This window comes from Meles meles, chromosome 3, assembly GCF_922984935.1.
Source record: "Meles meles chromosome 3, mMelMel3.1 paternal haplotype, whole genome shotgun sequence".
Lineage (NCBI taxonomy): Eukaryota > Metazoa > Chordata > Mammalia > Carnivora > Mustelidae > Meles > Meles meles.
Window position 1 is genome coordinate 112,229,719 of NC_060068.1, and position 20,089 is coordinate 112,249,807.

General features: G+C 38.2%; 1 protein-coding gene across 2 annotated transcripts in view; it reads left to right on the forward strand.

The window, feature by feature from the left end:
• Window positions 1–20,089, forward strand: part of AFF4 (AF4/FMR2 family member 4) — a 90,476-nt gene that overhangs the window by 62,225 nt on the left and 8,162 nt on the right. For both annotated transcript variants that reach the window (XM_046000257.1, XM_046000258.1), the window contains exons 8-20: window positions 1,179–1,233; window positions 2,027–2,064; window positions 2,486–2,648; window positions 3,737–4,657; window positions 7,963–8,051; window positions 8,729–8,969; window positions 13,783–13,877; window positions 14,491–14,554; window positions 14,668–14,804; window positions 15,066–15,137; window positions 16,302–16,395; window positions 17,381–17,424; window positions 18,620–18,840. In XM_046000257.1, the coding sequence (XP_045856213.1) occupies window positions 1,179–1,233; window positions 2,027–2,064; window positions 2,486–2,648; window positions 3,737–4,657; window positions 7,963–8,051; window positions 8,729–8,969; window positions 13,783–13,877; window positions 14,491–14,554; window positions 14,668–14,804; window positions 15,066–15,137; window positions 16,302–16,395; window positions 17,381–17,424; window positions 18,620–18,840 (2,234 nt within the window). The remainder of the gene's footprint in view (window positions 1–1,178; window positions 1,234–2,026; window positions 2,065–2,485; window positions 2,649–3,736; window positions 4,658–7,962; window positions 8,052–8,728; window positions 8,970–13,782; window positions 13,878–14,490; window positions 14,555–14,667; window positions 14,805–15,065; window positions 15,138–16,301; window positions 16,396–17,380; window positions 17,425–18,619; window positions 18,841–20,089) is intronic.

Below are 20,089 nucleotides of genomic sequence, written 5' to 3' on the forward strand. Positions count from 1 at the left end.
AAACTCTTTTTTCTGTCCTGCTTAACTGGGCCAGCCTTTAAACACTGTTCATAGTTCTGTAATCATCCGGTTACTTTGTTTCAAGGTGATCTTTTAGGGGATAATCTGAATTTGGGGTCAGATATAGACACTCAGGGTAAGCTTTGAGGGGAAAGTATCAGTAGTTACTGGAGTGAAAGAAGATTTCCTTTCCACTGATTGGAGACTGTCATGAGATTTTAAGAAGAAAGGTAATAGAACTACTAGTAATGAGAAATTAAGCATTTTTCTAGTGGATTTCCCTAAGCTTTGTATTAATTTTTGTTCTCCTATAAAAAGGCAAGGAATATTTTATGGGTCATTACTCAGATTCTTTATTTTAATGTTGATTTTATGACCTTAAGGAAAATTTAAATCTGTAATTTTACTTTGAAAAATTAATTTCAGAAACTATCAGTTTACGGAATTTATTTGTGTTTTTTTTTTCTTTTTTTTAAATTTATCTGAACTTTAATCAAGGAAGATTTAGAAGCTGGAGTTTATTTTTAGTTCATACGTGGTCATTCCTATTTTATAGCTAAGTTTCTTACCCCAGATTGTTACTTCTCCAGAGAGCAGTCGTCTTTCATACCAAGGCGTTTATGAACTAGTGCTTGGATTTTGTGTTCTGGTTTTCACAATTACGAAGATGTATCAATCTCTTCGTGGAACATGAGGGACAGTGAAAGAGAATTGCTGATACTTTGATTTTATCTTCCTTCTTTTTAGGAGTTTTATCTCTAGTGGACTGTTGGGTATGAGTATGATCATTTGTTTTAATATGAATGACTGGGTGTGGATGCAATTAGAAAAATAGAGATAACACTGAGTTATAAGAGTTTGTAGAGGGTGGCTTATTTAATTAGAAAAGAAGGTTACATGTTTTACTTATGGAAAAGTGAGAGCTTTTGAAATGTTCACTTCCTCCTTTCTCAGTTTTTACCCTGGCTGTGAAGCACACCAGAGTAAGACTTACTGGTTCTTTCTTTGTTTTTTTGTTTGTTTGTTTGTTTGTGTGTGTGTGTATGTGTGTGTTTTTTTTTTTTATTAAATCTTTGTCTCCCACCATGATTATTTCTAGAATGATTCGTAGCTATTTAATACTCTGGTGTGCCATGGTATACTGTTAGAAAATTACTCTTTCTGCCTTTTCCCTCTAGCATGTTAAAAGATGACTTAAAACTAAGCAGCAGTGAAGACAGCGATGGGGAGCAGGTGTGTCTACTGCTTTATGAATTTCCAGTTTCATACAGTATTGTTTGTATTGTTGTGTTTTTTTTTTTAAGATTTTATCCATTTATTTGACTATGCTCGCCTCTATCCCAGGACCCTGAGATCATGACCTGAGCCGAAGGCAGAGGCTTAACCAACCCGCTGAGCCACCCAGGCACCCCTACATTGTATTTTATAAATATTAGAATCAAATGATACATACGTGACTCATTTATTTCAAATAAGTTCCTTACTGCTTTCTGACAGTGGAATGTTGTTATGTTCTGCTCTGTCTTTAAACCTTTTTTTATTTTTAAATTGGCTTTTCCTTACTACTTAATCATAGATCAGAATATTCTCATGAAACGTGAGATTGTTGGCAAGAAGAACTTTTAACAAAGCTTTTCATCTTAGCTGGGCAGTTAGTTATTCTTTAGATAACAACAGTGTGTCCCAAGTGTTATAGGTAAACATTGAGGCTACATTAGAGCTGCTGGTGTTCTATTAAGAATTCAAATATTGGGTGCCTGGGTGGCTCAGTGGGTTAAGCCTCGGCCTTCGATTGAGGTCATGATCTCAGAGTCCTGGGATCGAGTCCACATCGGGCTCTCTGCTCAGCAGGGAGCCTGCTTCCCTTGCTCTCTCTCTGCCTGCCTCTGTGCCTGCTTGTGATCTCTGTCAAATAAATAAATAAAATCTTAAAAAAAGTTTTAATAAAAAAAAATCAAATATTATTCACATTAAGCAGATAGAGTGCTCTTTATTCATTTGCATTCCCTCTCATGTTTTACTTTAGGATTGTGATAAGACAATGCCAAGAAGTACACCAGGAAGGTATGCATCCTTTTATTTTTTGTTTTACTTGGAGGGGTAGGTATCACCTGATAGCATTATAGTAATATTATAATTGACCTTATAAAGTAAATATTATTGTAGTGGCGATTGTACAGCCTTGTAAATTAACTAAAAATCATTGAATTGTACACTTAACATGGGTGAATTCTGTGGTATATAAATTATACCCCAGTAGAAATCTTTTTAAAAGGTAAGAGCTAATGGCTGAGCAGCATGTTAGAAACTTGGTAAGAAAGTATTTCATTTATAAATGACAATCTGGATTCATAGACCTGTAACAGCATAACAAACAGTAAACATTTTAAATAAAGTTGGTTGTCAGATTTGGGTGTTTTCCTGTTGTCACTGTAAAACAAAACAAAAAAACTTTTGGTCATTTATATGTTTTATCTCTTTTTAGTAACTCTGAACCTTCACACCATAATAGTGAAGGAGCTGATAACTCCAGGGATGATTCTAGCAGCCACAGTGGATCTGAAAGCAGCTCTGGATCTGACTCAGAGAGTGAAAGTAGCTCCAGTGACAGTGAGGCAAATGAGCCGTCCCAGAGTGCATCTCCTGAGGTGAGAGGGAGGCAGGGTGTCTTCTGTAGGCCTCCCATGGCCCCTGGTGATGGCCACATAAGACCTATTCCAAATATAAAAGGTGAAGGGAAAGAAGGTTAAGAAATTTAACCTGGATATCTTAGAGGAAGTTTAGACACTTAGTTTCGTTGTTATTTGAACAGACATTCAGACTAGATTAGGAATTACTTGAGGTCATATTTCGGGTCCCTAAAATACTGGATTGTTTTAGTTTGGGCTTTCTTTTTATATCTCAGCATGGTAATTCATGTTATGTAGTTATTGTGAATAAAAGGAGTCTTATATTTTATAATTTTACTATAGGTTGATAAAATAAGGTTAAAAGTCTCTATCAGTACCTACATCATTTGTTTACTTTTTGGAATTAAGTATATCCTGTGGTCATTTGTAATTTTACCTTTGAAGTTAGGTTCTTGATAGGAATCTTTAATGTATGTTTGTTTGTTTGTTTGTTTATTAAGATTTATTTATTTGACAGACAGAGATCACAAGTAAGCAGAGAGGCAGGCAGAGAGAGGGCGGGGGAAGCAGGCTCCCCGCTGAGCAGAGAGCCCGACACGGGGCTTGATTCCAGGACCCTGAGATCATGACCCAAGCCGAAGGCAGAGGCTTTACCCACCGAGCCAGCTAGGCGCCACCTATTTGTTTATTTTTAAAGATTTTATTTATTTATTTGGCAGAGAGAGACACAGCAAGAAAGGGAACACAAGCGGGGGGAGTGGGAGGGAGAGAAGCAGGCTTCCCCACCAAGCAGGGAGCCCGATGCAGGGCCTGATCCCAGGACCCTGGGACCATGACCTGAGCCAAAGGTAGATGCTTAACCACTGAGCCACCCAGGTGCCCCATCTTTAATGTTTAAGGACCCTATGTAATATCAGGCTTATCTTCTCATTCAAGTGATGAGAGCTCTGACAGTCAGTATTCAGCCCTTTGCTTTAGTTCAGTCAAAACTGTGAATAGCAAATGCCATTGTGGTCTTAGACGTGCTTTTTCCTCTTCCTTGAGATTGTTGAGGAGGGAAAAAGCTTCATTATTAACAAAAGCATATTTATTTCTCTGTTTTTCAGCCTGAACCACCACCAACAAACAAATGGCAACTTGATAATTGGTTGAATAAGGTGAACCCACATAAAGTGTCACCAGCTTCTTCTGTGGATAGTAACATCCCATCATCTCAAGGCTATAAAAAGGAAGGCCGAGAACAGGGCACTGGCAATAGCTACCCTGATCCAAGTGGACCTAAAGAAACGAGTTCTGCTACTCCTGGACGAGACTCCAAAACTGTACAAAAGGGATCAGAAAGTGGGCGAGGGAGGCAGAAGTCCCCTGCACAGAGTGACAGCACAACACAGAGGAGAACTGTAGGCAAAAAACAACCCAAAAAGGCTGAGAAGGCAGCTGCTGAAGAGCCCCGGGGAGGCCTGAAGATAGAAAGCGAAACCCCTGTAGACATGGCTACCAGCATACCCTCCAGCAGACATAAAGCAGCCACCAAAGGCTCAAGGAAACCCAATATTAAAAAGGACTCCAAATCTTCCCCTCGACCTTCTGCAGAGAAAAAGAAATACAAGTCAACGAGTAAATCTTCCCAGAAATCAAGGGAAATCATAGAAACAGATACCTCATCCTCAGATTCGGATGAAAGCGAGAGCCTTCCTCCTTCCTCACAAACTCCTAAGTACCCTGAGAGTAACAGGACTCCCGTGAAACCCTCCTCAGTGGAGGAAGAAGATAGTTTTTTTCGGCAACGAATGTTCTCTCCTATGGAAGAGAAGGAACTTCTTTCACCCCTTAGTGAGCCTGATGACAGGTATCCACTTATTGTGAAGATTGACCTGAATCTCTTGACCAGAATACCAGGAAAGCCTTATAAAGAAACAGAGCCACCCAAGGGGGAAAAGAAAAATGTGCCAGAAAAGCACACAAGAGAGGCTCAGAAACAAGCCGCAGCAGAAAAAGTTTCCAACAAAGGCAAGAGGAAACATAAGGTTTGTAAAGAGTTTTTGTTGTTTTGTTTTTAAACATCGGAATCTGAAATGCAGTGGAAATCTCAGTAAGCCAGAAAATACCTGGTTGAGTCATAGCTAGAAGAGAAAATAGAGGTTGAGCCCGAGACCCTGGGAAGGCTCCAGACCGAACAGTCTCTGGAGGACCAGTGAGCCTCTGCCTGGCTCCTTTAGTTTCTCATCCAGTAGGAGATGAGCCAGTGCTTCTGTTTAGCATATGTGCTGGCCAGGGTGGAGGTGAAAGTAAAGCAGGAATTGCAAACTGGCCTTCACAACATTCTTAACGTTTTGATTTTAAATGTCTTTAGTTGGGATATATATTTTCCAGATTGTGACAACCGTTAACATTCCCTTCTCTTTTATGCCCAGACCAAGTCACACCTTTTAAACTGCTAATTCCAGCTTCCAGATTGATTCACCAATTTGGACACATCCTTAGGAACTTACCAGTCCTCTGTACATATCTGTGCTTCAGCTTATTTCCCTTTTCGAACACCCGTGTCTACAACTTCAGGACTAAACACATTTGCTCACACATGGCCAGCTCTTGTCCTAGATTTATCTAGGGTAATTTGGATTTAGAGGTGAAGCTTGGTATATGTTGAAGGTCAGCCTTTTTAGACCCAGGAGATGTGAAAACCCACAGATGTCTACGATGGGAAGATAAGGGACATGTAATGAAAAGAGCTGAACAACTTTCATGTATAGACAGGGATTCTTTGGGAAAAAGAGTTTGATCTTTCAGCTCTAGTGAGAAATTTTTAGAGGAAAGTAAATTTTAATGATTTATATTGAAGAATAGTATGATTTCTCCTGATATGTATGTGTGAATATGATCATATAATACCAAAGACGTGATCAGGTGGACAGATAGGTACCAGAATAGTTGTACCAGGTAGACTCAGAGCAAAACCCCAATCCCAGCTGACCTTGAGAGTCTCACATGAGAAGATAGGAATAATAAAGCATTTTCTTAAAATGAAGTGAGCTGAAGGTCTTTCCTCTTTTTCTTAAGACCACAGTACATGGTGCAGATGATGAAGTACATTTGAGCAAACTAGAATAATACCCTTCTTTCTTAGACTCTTCAGAAATTGAAGATATTTAAAAATTTGGATTTATACAAAACTGAAGCTTACTACTTTGGGTGATATACCTAATGTGTTTCCATTATTGTAGTATAGGGAAGCTTTTTTGGCTGGTAAGTTTAGGCTGCTGGCCCCTCTAGAACTACAACCTCAAGTTGCTGGACATTGTTGCAGGATTTAATTCATAGACTTACTTGAAGTAAGAGCTTATAAACGATGGACTATGCTGTTTAGAAAACTAAGGAGCTTGGGGCGCCTGGGTGGCTCAGTGGGTTAAGCCTCTGCCTTCGGCTCAGGTCATGATCTCAGGGTCCTGGGATCGAGCCCCAAATCGGGCTCTCTGGTCAGCGGGAAGCCTGCTTTCCCCTCTCTCTGCCTGCTTGTGATTTCTCTCTCTTAGTCAAATAAATTAATAAAATATATATATTTAAAAAAAAAACAACTAAGGAGCTTAATGGAATTAAGAATTGGTCCTCTGGTGCTTGAAAAGTATTACATATTCTTTATAAGATTTTATAAAATATAAATAAAGTCTTAAAAAAAGACTTTATAAAATATAGAAATACAATATAGAATGCCCTTTTTATTCTTTTGTTTAAAATTCTATAGTATATATCTTAAAATGGAAAATCCCCTTCTAAAAGAATTGCACCATACTCTTTCCCTTTCCCACATCTCATTGGCATGTTTTATTCCTCCCATCCTTAATCAGGATCAAGTCTGGAAACTTGGTAATGATTTTTGAGATTTATGGGCTTTGGTAAAACTAAGTGTCAGGGACAGTTCTTGAAGATAAAGCAGATGGTACTGAGAGAGGAATCTCAGCCAACAGTAATGAAGGATGTAGATTCTTTTGTATCATGTTTTTATGTGTCCACTTTCAATCATTGGTGTAGAGGACAGATTCTTTTGTTATGGCAGAATGTTTTGGATTCTTGAGGTCTGATATTTAAAGCAATAGGAAAACTTAGACTTAGTCAGGATGGTAGCTTTGGCAATTTTTCACAGTCGTTAGGCTTGGCTATAATAAAAAATAATGGACAGTAACAAGTATTGGCGAAGATATGGAGGAGTTAGAATTTTCATACAGTGCTGTGGGAATATAAAATGATAGGTAGCCGCTTTGGAGCAGTTTTGGCAGTCTTTAAAAAGTTAAACACAGGGGCACCTGGGTGGCTCAGTGGATTAAGCCGCTGCCTTCGGCTCAGGTCATGATCTCAGGGTCCTGGGATCGAGCCCCGCATCGGGCTCTCTGCTCCGCAGGTGAGCCTGCTTCCTCCTCTCTCTCTGCCTGCTTCTCTGCCTACTTGTGATCTCTCTCTCTGTCAAATAAATAAATAAAATCTTAAAAAAAAAAAAAAAAGTTAAACACAATGTTACTTTATGACCCAGCAATTCCACTCCATTCCACTTAGGCACATACCCGAGAGAAGTGAAAATACGTCTACACAAAGACTTACACTTGTATGTTCACAGCAGTATTATTTATATTAGAGAAAAAGTGGAGACAACCATATGGCCATTAACTGATAAATGGATAAAAAAATGTGATACATGCATACAATGGAATATATACAGGTATAACCACAAATGAAATCCTGATACATGCTACAGCATCAATGAACCTGAAAAATATTCTCCTAAGTGAAAGGAACCAGACACAAAAGGCCGCAAATGTGATTCTGAACTGTTTAGAATAGGCAGTTCCATAAAGACAAATATATAGGTTAGTGATTACTAGAGTCTGGGGTCGAGGGAATGGGGGGAATGCCTGCTGAAGGGCACAGGTTGTCTATTAGATGATGAGAATGTTCTAGAATTGTTTGTAGTAATGGTTGTACACCTCTGTGAATATACTAAAAGTCATTGAATTGTGAACTTTTAAAGAGTGGATTTTATGGTATATGAATTATGTCTTAATTATAATTTCACATACACACACACACACACACCCCAAATCATTAGGATGAAAAGATGTCACCTGAAAGACTGTAGGAAATGTGTTTCAGTGTTTGGACTTTTCCTCAGCCTTGAAATTCAGTTTACTGAGCCTTATTTAAATGAATTCTTTCATTTCATATTTATCTTCTTTCTGGAACTTATCAGGGATAAATTATTTGAAGGTGACTCCTGCTGGAAACTGAAATTAGATGAATAAAAATCAAATATAGTAGTTGCTTTTCTCTGTTTTTCATCCAGAATGAAGATGATACCCGAGCCAATGACAGCAAGAAACCCAAAACAGAGGACAAGAATTCGGCAGGTCACAAGCCATCCAGCAACAGAGAGTACGTCCCCAAAACATGTCACGTGTGTTAATATGTGTATGTCATTTGCCATTGGGTACTTTGTAATGTGCTCTGTATGTCATGTCCATGTAAATGTTGTATATATACCAACCAGTAGTAGAGGAGGGAGCTGTTAGCTAATTGCTGTTAGCTAATTACATTGGAAAGTTTTTAAAATTCAGTCTCTTCCTTTCTTCTTTCTGTAGTGGAGTAAGGTTGAGTACAGGATAAGTATTTTTCTTTTTAATTTTTTATTTATTTCTTATTTTTTTATAAACATATGTATTTTTATAGGATAAGTATTAAAGTAAAGTTTTACCACTTTCTGGCTAGATGATAAGCTTATCTGGATCTGTCAAGAGACAAGTTTCTAACTTAGGAACTTCGTATCTTCATCAGTCATCTTCTCATTTATGTAATCAGTATTTATTGAATACTTGTGTGGCAGACCAACATTTAGGCACTGGGTATACATACAGCCAGGGGGTGGAAAACAGGTAAGATACCTGTCCTCATGAAATGTACACTCTTACTTTGTTTTGTAGAAATCATATGTCATAATACTTAAATAGGGAGAAATAAATTTGTCTTGAAAGCAGGCAGAGAGAAATAGAAAAAAATCCATCACCCCCATATGATGGTGTTAGAGAAATGAAGGCTTTTGTTTGATTTGGCAGGTCATCTAAACAAAGTTCTGCAAAAGAAAAGGATTTGTTGCCGTCTCCCACGGGGCCTATTCCCTCAAAAGATCCAAAAACAGAGCATGGCTCTCGGAAGAGGACTATTAGTCAGTCATCTTCTTTAAAGTCAAGTAATAATAGCAACAAGGAGAATAGTGGCAGCAGCAAAAACAGTTCCTCCACATCAAAGCAGAAGAAGACTGAAGGGAAGACTTCCAGTAGCTCGAAGGAGGTCAAGGTAAGGCAGTGGGAGTGTGAGCCTTTTGAAGAGCAATCTCATTGCCCTAGGAATTCTCTGAGGTGGCATTGTGCTTTGACAATTGTGTAAATCTCTCATTAAATTTATAGGCCTGTGCATTTTTACTCTCAAAATGTCATAATCTTGATAACTAACATACGTAGTTGACCTGAGACTGTGAAAGCAGTACTTCACCTGGCCACGTGCATATTAAGACAGAAACCCATAATTGGAAAAGTTGATTTTGGAAGAAAGTAGTTGATTATGATCTAATTATAAATTGCTCCAGTTCTTATGATTGAGTTGTCTGTGATTTGAAGTTGGCTTTGGATTTTTTAGAATTAGATTTTACAAGCAACTGTATTACATAAAGTGATAAAGCAGCCAATCTGGCTTTGATTCATGGAGAGAAAATTCTTCAGCTGAGCTAGTACTGGAACTATTCCTGGATCATGATCTTAATATAGGGGCCTGTTCTTCATGTTTTATGGGTGGAGAAGTGGATCATAGAAGTTCTTTCAAGGCTGTACTTAATTAGACTTTATCTACTGGATTATTTACATTACTTTCTAAACTGATCAGGAGCAAACTCTGACAAAATTAAGAAAACACCTAGATTTTTAAGGATATAATTCACTGGGTTGTTAATTGTGACTTGAGTAAGCAAAGGTTTGAGAGTTGAAAAAATTGACCATTAAAGATAGTTACTCATGCTTATTAAATGTGGCAGTTTAATGAAGTCTTTAAAATTGAGGTGATTTTAACTGTGAACAATGGCTCAAATTGAGATATACAGATGGCTTTTTCTCCACATGTACACCCTTACGTAGTAGTTTAGAGGGTTAGTCCTAGTGTCCTTAAGGAACCTGAGTGTCCTCTTGGCCTCCTTCACCGTCCCAGTTCTGTGTCTACCTGCTAACTGGCTCTTTCTCCATTTTCCATATTTCACCTATGGGATTTGAGGCCTGAATGCTTATTTCTTAAAACTCCATACCATTCTCTCTCTGTCTTTTTTAAAGATTGATTTATTTGTGGGCATCTGGGTGACTTAGATGGTTAAGCACCTGCCTTCAGTTCAGGTCATGATCCCAGGGTTCTGGGATCAAGCCCTTTATGGGGGGGGGGGAGGGTCCCTGCTCAGCAGGGGGCCTGCTTCTCCCTCTGCCCCTCCTCTGCCTGCCATTCCCCAGACTTGAATGCTCTCTCTGTCAAATAAATAAATAAAATCTTTTTAAAAATATATTTATTTGAGACAGAGGGAGTGTGTGCCTGAGTTGGGCCAGGGGAATATTTCAGGCAAGCTCCCTGTTGAGCACAGAGCCCAACATGGGGCTGAATCCCACGACCCCAGGATCATGACCTGAACTGAAATCAAGAGTCAGAGGCCTAACTGAGCCACCCATGCGTAACCCTCTTCTCTCTTTAAGTGAGCTCACCTGTTCGTTTGTTTTTTTTGCTGTCATAGGTAAAACTGTGTCTCCTCTTTATTGGTCTGCCAGGTCCTTGAAAGCAGGGATTTGTATCTTGTTTTGTGTTTTCTCCATTGCTGCTTAGCTTAGTGGGTAATCAGGAAATATTTGTTGGATCAAATGTAGTTATTTGGTACTCTGTTGTTATTGACAGAATATAAAATATAAGCCCTGACCACTTTGATTTCAAGATCTTAGGGCTTTTAACAATTACTAAAATCATAATGTTAGTCTTGGCAATTTCCAGTTTAGGCAATTATAAATGGGTTTATTAAAGAGAATCTGTAATTTAGTTGGAAAATACGCTTTTTCTTATTTTAGCTAAAGGAAAATTACATATAATGGAAAACCAAAATTACATATAATTTTTATTTTTTTTCTGCATATTTGCTCATATTATCAGATATCTGAAATATGTTTCCATAAAGTTGTTTGTTACAGTCTCTTACTGTGCTTTTGGTATCTCTAACATCTCTAATTAGGTCCCCCTTTTGTTCTTAAAATTAGTTCTCTGTGCCATTTCCCTTTTCCTTGATCAGTCTCATCAGAGGCTTATTAGTTTTACTTGTCTTTTCAGAAAATAGCCTCTGTTTTACATGTTGATTCTTTGCAGTTTATTTTTGTTTTCTATTTCATTAACTTACAATCTTTATGATTTCCTTTCTTTTTTTTCTTTTTAAAGATTTTATTTTTAATTATTTGACAGAGATCACAAGTAGGCAGAGAGGCAGGCAGAGAGAGAGAGGGGGAAGCAGGCTCCTTGTGGAGCAGAGAGCCCAGTGTGGGGCTTGATCACAGAACCCTGGGATCATGACCCACTGAGCCACCCAGGCACCCCTATGATTTCCTTTCTTATTCTTTCTTTTTGTTTTGCTGTTCTGTTTACTGATTTTTAAAAATGGATACTTAGCTCATTAACCTTTAAATTAGTTTTAAGCCCTTTTTTCTTTCTCTAATATAAGCAGTTAGGCTGTATTATTTCCTCTAAATACTACTTACATGCATCCTAGAAGATTTGGTGTGTTTTTATAACTCCATTTAAAATCTTTTCTAGGGACGCCTGGGTGGCTCAGTTGGTTAAGTGGCTGCCTTCGGCTCAGGTCATGATTCCAGCGTCCTGGGATCGAGTCCCGCATCGGGCTCCTTGCTTGGCAGGGAGCCTGCTTCTGCCTCTGCCTGTGCTCTCTCTCTCTGACAAATAAATAAATAAAATCTTTTAAAAAAAAATAATAAAATAAAATAAAATCTTTTCTAATTTCCAGGGTGGTTTTATCTTTGACCCATGAATTATTAAAAGCATGTTAGTCAAAAAAAAAAAAAAGGTTGGCAATTTCCAGACATACTGAGATTTACTAGGAGTCTTCTGATTCATGTTGCTACCTTAATTGCATTGGGGCTTGAAAGTAATCTTCATAGTAACAGTCTTTTGAAATTTGTTAATAAGATTTGTTTTATGAGAGTATGGTATATGGTAGATTTTTGTAATGTTTTGTTAGCAAAGAGTGTATATTGTGCATATATTGTAGACACAGAATCTATGTAATTCAGTTAGATTAATCATCTTTTCAAACCTTCTTTATGCTGCTATTTTTGGTGACTTTGTCCTTTTGTTCATTTTTCCACAAACATGCAAGATTTGTCTTTTTTTTCCCTCTTAGTTCTGCCGGTTCTTTTTTTTTTTTTTAAAGATTTTATTTTTATTTATTTGACAGAGATCACAAGTAGACAGAGAGGCAGGCAGAGAGAGAGAGAGGGAAGCAGGCTCCCTGCTGAGCAGAGAGCCTGATGCGGGACTCGATCCCAGGACCCTGAGATCATGACCTGAGCCGAAGGCAGCGGCTTAACCCACTGAGCCACCCAGGCGCCCGACTGCCGGTTCTTTTTAACTGAGATATATTTGATACATAACACATTAGTTTCAGGTGCACACTGTGATCCAATAAATGATATATTGTGAAATTCCCACTACGGTAATTTTAGTTAACTTCCTTAACCACACAGTGATTTTACAAATCCCATGCATATAATTTTTATATAAGAAAAGTGTGTTAAAATACGTAGACAATTTCTGAACGTAATTTTAGTAATTTCAGTTTTCCTTCAGCATAATTAGGCAATTGTGGAAGTACTTAGAAAACATAGAGGGAAAACTGGCCTAGTAATGTTACATTCCATCATAATATGCAGGAAGCCATTTCAGAAACATGGGAACTTTAGAGAGCATAGTATTTTCTCAAATCCCGAGGCTTTTATTTCATTCCTTGAGGTAAGCTGTATTGGGTAGAACTGAAAAGCTGTTATCATTTAAGAAAAGAAATGGTTTATGGTTCCTTTTCAGTAGATTTTTGAGCACAAGCAGTAAAATTATATATTGATTGGGTTTTTAATGTTGAAACATGCATTCATAGGATGCATTCTGCTTACTTGTGTTTTGTTGTGGAAAATGTATGTAGGGAAGCAGTTGAAAAGACAAGCTCTCAGTCCCCACATAAAGGGCTATGTTGATAGGAGATGCAATAAAGTTTAAGAAAGTGTCTAACCTTTTAAAATGTGACAGATCTGGATTTAAAGTCCAAATTCCAGGAATGTCATTTAAAAGCTGTTCGAGGGCGCCTCGGTGGCTCAGTGGGTTAAGGTTAAAGCCTCTGCCTTCGGCTCAGGTCATGATCCCAGGGTCCTGGGATCGAGCCCCACATCGGGCTCTCTGCTCAGCAGGGAGCCTGCTTCCTCCTCTCTCCTGCCTGCCTCTGCCTACTTGTGCTGTCTGTCAAATAAATAAATAAAATCTTAAAAAAAAAAAAAAAAGCTGTTCGAATTTGGGTGAGTTACCCTCCTTGACATTGCTTTTCATGTTGTTCCCAAAGCAATATACCTTCCATAAGGTTGTGGAAGGATTAATGACTGTGCTAAGTACCTAGTTAACTTAGTGCCTGGTAAGTAGTAAGCACATAGTAAGTGTTAGATCTTATTATTACTGTTTTCGTTGACCAGTAATTATCGGTAAATTTTGTCTTAAGCAGTACTCCTGTTCTCAGAGTAGGTTGTATCTTCCTTAGGTTTTACGTAGTGTCTAGTTCATTGCCTGGTACATAGTAGACCTCTGTTATTAGAATGAATATTTTTGGTTATATAAAGTGGACCTGTTCTGTAAAAAGGGCTTTTATATTCTGAAATTCAGAAATTTTGTAACAAGGAAATTAATTACTAAAGGCAGTGGAATTTTGTTCCCTTTCTACTAGTGGCTCAAAAAATACTTTCAGTTTAATTTTAATCACCTCAGAATTTTCAACATGCATATTTTTCCAACATTATGTATTTTCAACATTATATATTTTTTTGGTCAGGAAAAGCCTCCAAATAGCTCCTCTAACTGTCCTTCATCTACACCAACTCCTGATGCGTCTAAGCCTCGGAGAACAAAGCTTGCCTTTGATGACAGGTAAGAGAAATGTTTTTTTTTATGCATTGGAGAAATCATTCCAGTCAGCATTTAAGAAACTGGTATAAATTCCTGTCAGTAACCAGAAGAATTCATACTGTGGTGTGCTACATAGAACATTCAGATTTTAATTTGAAAGGCACTCTACTAGTCCAGGTACAATTCCTTTTAACTGAGGTCTATGACTCCTAGGGGATGTGAGTAAGGTGCCTTCAAGTAGAACCTGACTGCTGCTGGTACCCTGTTTAACATGGGGGCTTTCTTAAATAAGTAGAGGAGTGTTGGGGGTTTTCGTCCATTTTGTTAAAAGGTTATTTCTCTTACCCACATTCCTTTTACTCCAAATCTTTCAAACAACTTGGGAAAATTAGCATTTAATACTAAGGAGCTTGACCTCTATTTTCCTAAGTAGAAAATTTGTCATGAGTTGGCCAACACAAATTATGCACTTAACCCAATAAAAACATTTGTCAGAAAACCTGGAACTGAATGTTTAGTAATGGGTCATTTTCTTGAAGACACGAAAACTGAGGGATGCTAGAGAGGAAAGTGAACAAGTAATATCTTATGAAAACATTTACTATTTTATTTACTATAAAAATTTACATTGCAGAAATTATTCAGCAGACCATTATTTACAAGAAGCAAAAAAGCTAAAGCACAATGCCGATGCATTGGTATGTAAACATTCTGACATTTATTTATTTAATCAAATTAACTTAAATTTTCATTTATTGTTTGTTCTCATAGTACCTCAGTGTATCTCTCATTACCCTTATTCTTTCTTCAGTCTGATAGGTTTGAGAAAGCTGTATACTATCTTGATGCTGTGGTATCTTTCATTGAATGTGGGAATGCATTAGAGAAAAATGCTCAGGAATCCAAATCCCCATTCCCTATGTATTCAGAAACAGTGGAACTCATCAAGTAAGTGGGAAAACTTGGCTGCCACGTCATTGGCACTATTACTTCTTTGGCTTATCTAGGAAGGGGCTGATACAGCTATATACAGTAAAGCTGTGAAGGATCTTAACCCTTTATTGTCCTGGGATAAGGAGAATTAGATATTTCAGTGGGTATTTATGCCTTTGTTTAGGTTGGTTTCTAATGTTCTGAGGACTAAGGAAGTCCTAAGATCAAGGTGAAGTACTACGTTTTCTGTAATTTGTTTGTTGCTTTAACTCACAGATACACTATGAAGCTAAAGAATTACTTAGCCCCTGATGCTACAGCTGCAGATAAAAGGCTCACGGTACTTTGGTAAGTGTTGTGTTCCAGCCTCTGCTAGATGACAGGCTGTTCCCTAAGAAATTATGCTGTTTTTGCCCTTCTGAATGTTATCCTTGATTCGGCTTTCATAACTTAGACATAAATCTATTTTTGATGGGTAAAGCAGAAAATAAGTCAAAATTCCTACTGAAAGACTTTGAGTTGTTGTCAGTCTCTGGTCCATTGCACTCATGGCAAAAGCCTTGGTACAGTAGGACTGATGGTAGAACTCCCCATGTCTCACATGGTCCCTTTTTCAGGCTTTTCTTTCAGTATCCTCTCTCCTTATTCACATATTCTATGCCTTCCCTTAGGAAACAAATGTTTAGCTTATTCAGAATAACGAATGTGGCTTGTTGGCTTAGTCCCAGGGCGATATTATCAGATCGTTTTTTGAAAGTATTTACTTTACCTGGCACTGGCTTTAACAGCTAGGAATGTAGCTGTGGGTAAACTGACATGGTCTTTTTTGTCATGGCGTCTAGTATCTAGTGTGAGGAGACACAAATTAATCAAATCGTCACACAAGTATATGCATTCAGCACTTTGAAAGAAAAGTATAATAACTATAAGAGAGTAGAGTATAGAGACACCTGGTCTTCAAATAGAGGGGATATGTGCAAGGGCTGGATGGTGGAAAGAAACTGGCAACTATCAAGGAGCTAAAGGAATCACACATAAAGACCAAGGAGAAGTGAAAGTGACTGGAGAGGTAGGCAGTGGTGAACGTGCAAAGCTTTTGCAAGCCATTGTAAGGTTCCCATATGTTGCCTCAGAGTTGTACTATGCATAGTTGAGTTCCCTAGTTTTTGTTGTTGAATTTTAGATATTTATAATTTGATCTAGAGATTCTGCTCCTCAGTGATTTCTTCGAACGCATATGTTATAATGACATGTTGGTGTCTTGTGGGTGAGGTTTTGATTTTTGATGGTCAACAAAAAGGAGACTAGTCCTAAGGCTCTTCCCCTCCTTTTGGTATGTACCATAATCAGAACACAGCTTCCAGTTTTGCATGGGAATTAGTGTCGTTGACCTTACACGTGGTCTGTTCACATGAGCCAGTCCTGTGCTTTTGGACAATACAGAAGTTGTCTATGCATATGTGGTCAGAGTCCACTGTGCTGGTAAATAAGCTACCCTTTTCCATTGACTAGCCTGCGATGCCAGTCTTTGCTGTACCTGAGGCTGTTCAAACTGAAGAAGGAAAATGCTCTGAAGTACTCAAAGACACTGACAGAACACCTGAAGGTAAGTGTAGAAACAAGGAAGGTGCCTGTCCTAGGGGATAAGATTTGTTGGTGAACTTTCAAATAGGTTTGAAACTTCTTGGAAAGTTTCTAAATGTACATATATCTGATTGTAGAATCTTTGTAGCCATATGCAGTAGCTTTTCCTAGTATTTTAATAGGTGGAGCCTCTTTCTGTCATGAGACCTAGTTTCTAATTCGCAGATGGCCTTCTGTTTTCACTACCACGCTTCCTCAGACTGTTCAGTTAGTTTCCTAAAATGTCTATGCGTTTTCCTCACACCCCCACATCAATCTTCTTAAAATCCTGCCCTGGTTCTGAGTTCAGACTCTTCAGTAGCTTACTGTTGCTTGCCATGCTTGCCAGGTCAGGTCTGAGCTTCTTTTTTTTTTTTTTTTTTTTTTAAAGATTTTATTTATTTACTTGACAGAGAGAGATCACAAGTAGGCAGAGAGGCAGGCAGAGAGAGAGCAAGAGAGAGAGAGAGAGAGAAGCAGACTCCCTGCTGAGCAGAGAGCCTGATGCGGGACTCGATCCCAGGACCCTGAGATCATGACCTGACCCAAAGGCAGCGGCTTAACCCACTGAGCCACCCAGGTGCCCCCAGGTCTGAGCTTCTTACCCGGATCTCAAGTCATTGAGGTCTCTTTCTCCTGTTCCTTACCTAAACCTCTGCTCCCGGGAAACTGTATGGGTCACATCCGTCCACAGCCTTTGCACAAAGTATGACTCACCTCTTGTCTGTCTGTTACTGATTCTCTGTCCTTCCATTTAAGTCTTCCAGAACTCCCAGTTCTCACCTAAATAAGGTCTTTCTGTTGCACATTTACACACACACACATTTTCTTGCTCTCGTGCTTATATTTTGGGTTCTTAAATTTGTAAAGCATCTTAAGGAGCAATTCTGGCCCAGTGTGCTCTTGAATATATTTAATACTTCAGAAGTAGTATTTTTTTAATTATGTACATCTTATTTTTTCCACAGAATTCTTATAATAATTCTCAGGCACCGTCACCTGGCTTGGGAAGGTAGGTAAATTTTAATCTATAAAATATTTTTTGTGACAAAATGATTTATTTTTGTGTAAAAGCAGGATGGGTAGGGTCCAGTTTCCAGAAATGAAAAGATAACAATTAAAAAAAATTAAAACCATCTCTAATAAAGTATTTTTTAAAGTCTTCATTTTTCCTCTTTATTTTTTACTAAGTTGAAAATACAATGAACACAGGAGTAGGCAGGGGACATGTCACCTGTAGAAAACTGAGTTTTTTGACAGCACCTCAGTCCTTTTCAGAGTTTAATTTATACAGCTAGTTGGGTTTTTATCATTGAGCTTATCTTTATTTTACTCAGGTCTCGATACTGACAGAAATTAGTAACAGTGGCATGATTGTGGTTTCTCCTCCATCCCAAATCACTCCCCGAAAGGAGGACAATTACCACGACAGCTTTTGTTTTGTAATTTTTTCTGTTCCGTTATTATTTTTATGTTAAACGACTTTCTGTGTTTGCCCTTGTGTATTTTCTGAACCAAATTTATAGTGCTGAAAAAGAAGATAAAAAAATATTCACAACAAATAGCTTTTGTTCCCCCAACTTTTGTTTCATTTTCTTTTTTTTTTTTTTTATGGTCTTGGGCACTTCCACAAATTTTAGTACTGCTGAAATGAGCTCCCTGATTTCAACATGTGTCTCCTAAGAAATATTTAATGGACAGGAAGACTGAGATAATTGCAGTTGAATGAAAAAGCTGAACCTCTTTGTCAGCTTTGAATAACTTGGTTAAACTAGGAAAGTACCATAAATAATGGAGTTCAAAATAAGACGTCCCTATCTACTGCCACAATTTTCTTGTGTTAAAATGCAAATTCCTCCCAACTTTCTACGAAACAACTTGAAAAGTACCTAATTACCTGCCAGCATAGATGGAAAGTATGTCCAGCTGGGAGTGAGGTGAACTGCTGCTCTCAAGGTGTGTGACTTCCTCAGTTCTTTGCTGTCTTTTGTTCTGTTGCCATTCATTAAAACAAAGAGTCCAGATATGATGATTCACCATGGGCTTTAGTGAGCTAAATACTTAAAAGAGATTGTACTTCTCTGCAGGCTCTTCTAGTTTAAAAAAGTCTTTAAATTTTAAAAGCCTTCATGGATGAAGAGCCAGTAGAACATGGGTTTCATCATGTTCACCATATTCACATGAGTTTCCTGTTTCTCTCTGTGTAGCAAAGCTGTTGGGATGCCTTCCCCTGTTTCTCCAAAGCTGTCGCCAGGCAATTCTGGAAATTACTCTTCTGGGGCCAGTAGTGCTACAGCAAGTGGTTCTTCAGTGACCATTCCACAGAGGATCCACCAGATGGCAGCCAGCTATGTTCAAGTTACGTCCAACTTCCTCTATGCCACTGAAATTTGGGACCAAGCTGAGCAGCTTTCCAAAGAGCAAAAAGGTAAGAAGGTCTCTGGAGAAACTTTGAAGGATGAAATTGTTGAAAGAGCTTTTATGATCTAATTAAGTGATCTGCATTTATTTTATTAGGTAGTCTAGAGTTGACAGTAAAACGTTTCCTAATCACCATTGCTTACCAGTCATACCGAATGTATGGAGTTTGGTCAGAAATACCTCTCACTGTACCAGTGATGCACACAAAACTAAAAACAGCTTTTGCTCTGGGACATATGTGCCTTTGTTCTCAGCACATTAAGTGCAGCTTCAATTATAAATAATAAAATACCTGTTCTATTTTAGGGTGTTTAATAGTCCTTGGCTTAGGCATACAATTACATACAAACATCTTGTACATATGAGATGTTTAATATATAAGAAATCACATTCAGGGGCACTGGCTGGCTCAGTTGCAGGAGCATGTGACTCTTGGTCTTGGGGTCATGAGTTTGAGTCCCATGCTGGGTGTAGAGATTACTTTAAAAAAAAAAAATTCATGCTGGAAAATTGGAAAACTTGTGTGATAAGGAGACAACAAAAAAAATCAGTTTCTAGCATTCTTCAATATTAGGTTATATGACGCTTTTGAACCTTAAGTTTGTTATCTCCCAAACTAAGAACATTGATAATTATAAAGTATTTAAAAGTCCCAGAGAAGAATCACTATATTGTACACCTGAAATAAATGTAATACCATATGTTACCTATACTGGATTTTATTTTATTTATTTTTTTAAAGAGCGTGCACACATGTGAAGCGTCTCGGGGAGGGAGAGAGAGGCAGAGGGAGAAGGAGAAAGAGAATTCCAAGCGGGCTCTGCATTGGGTGGGGTTTAAGCCCCACTTGGGGCTTAAACTCATGACCCTGAGATCATGACCTGAGCCAAAATCAAGAGTCAGACACCTGACCGACTGAGTCACCAGGGTACCCCAATTATATTAGATTTTATTTTATTATTATTTTTAAGATTTTATTTATCTGCTAGAGAGAGGCAGTGAGAAAGGGAATATAGGCACAGAGAGTTGGGGGGTGGGGAGAAGCAGGCTTCCCTCTGAGCAGGAAGCCCGGTGTGGGGCTCCATCCCAGGACCCTGGGATTATGACATGAGCCAAAGGCAGATGCTTAACTGACTTGAGCCACCCAGGCGCCTCTATATTGGATTTTAAATTAAAAAATAAGTAAATAAAGGATCCTAGGTAAAAGTACTATATAAACACCATCTTATTTTCATAGTTGTTATTAGCGAATGTGT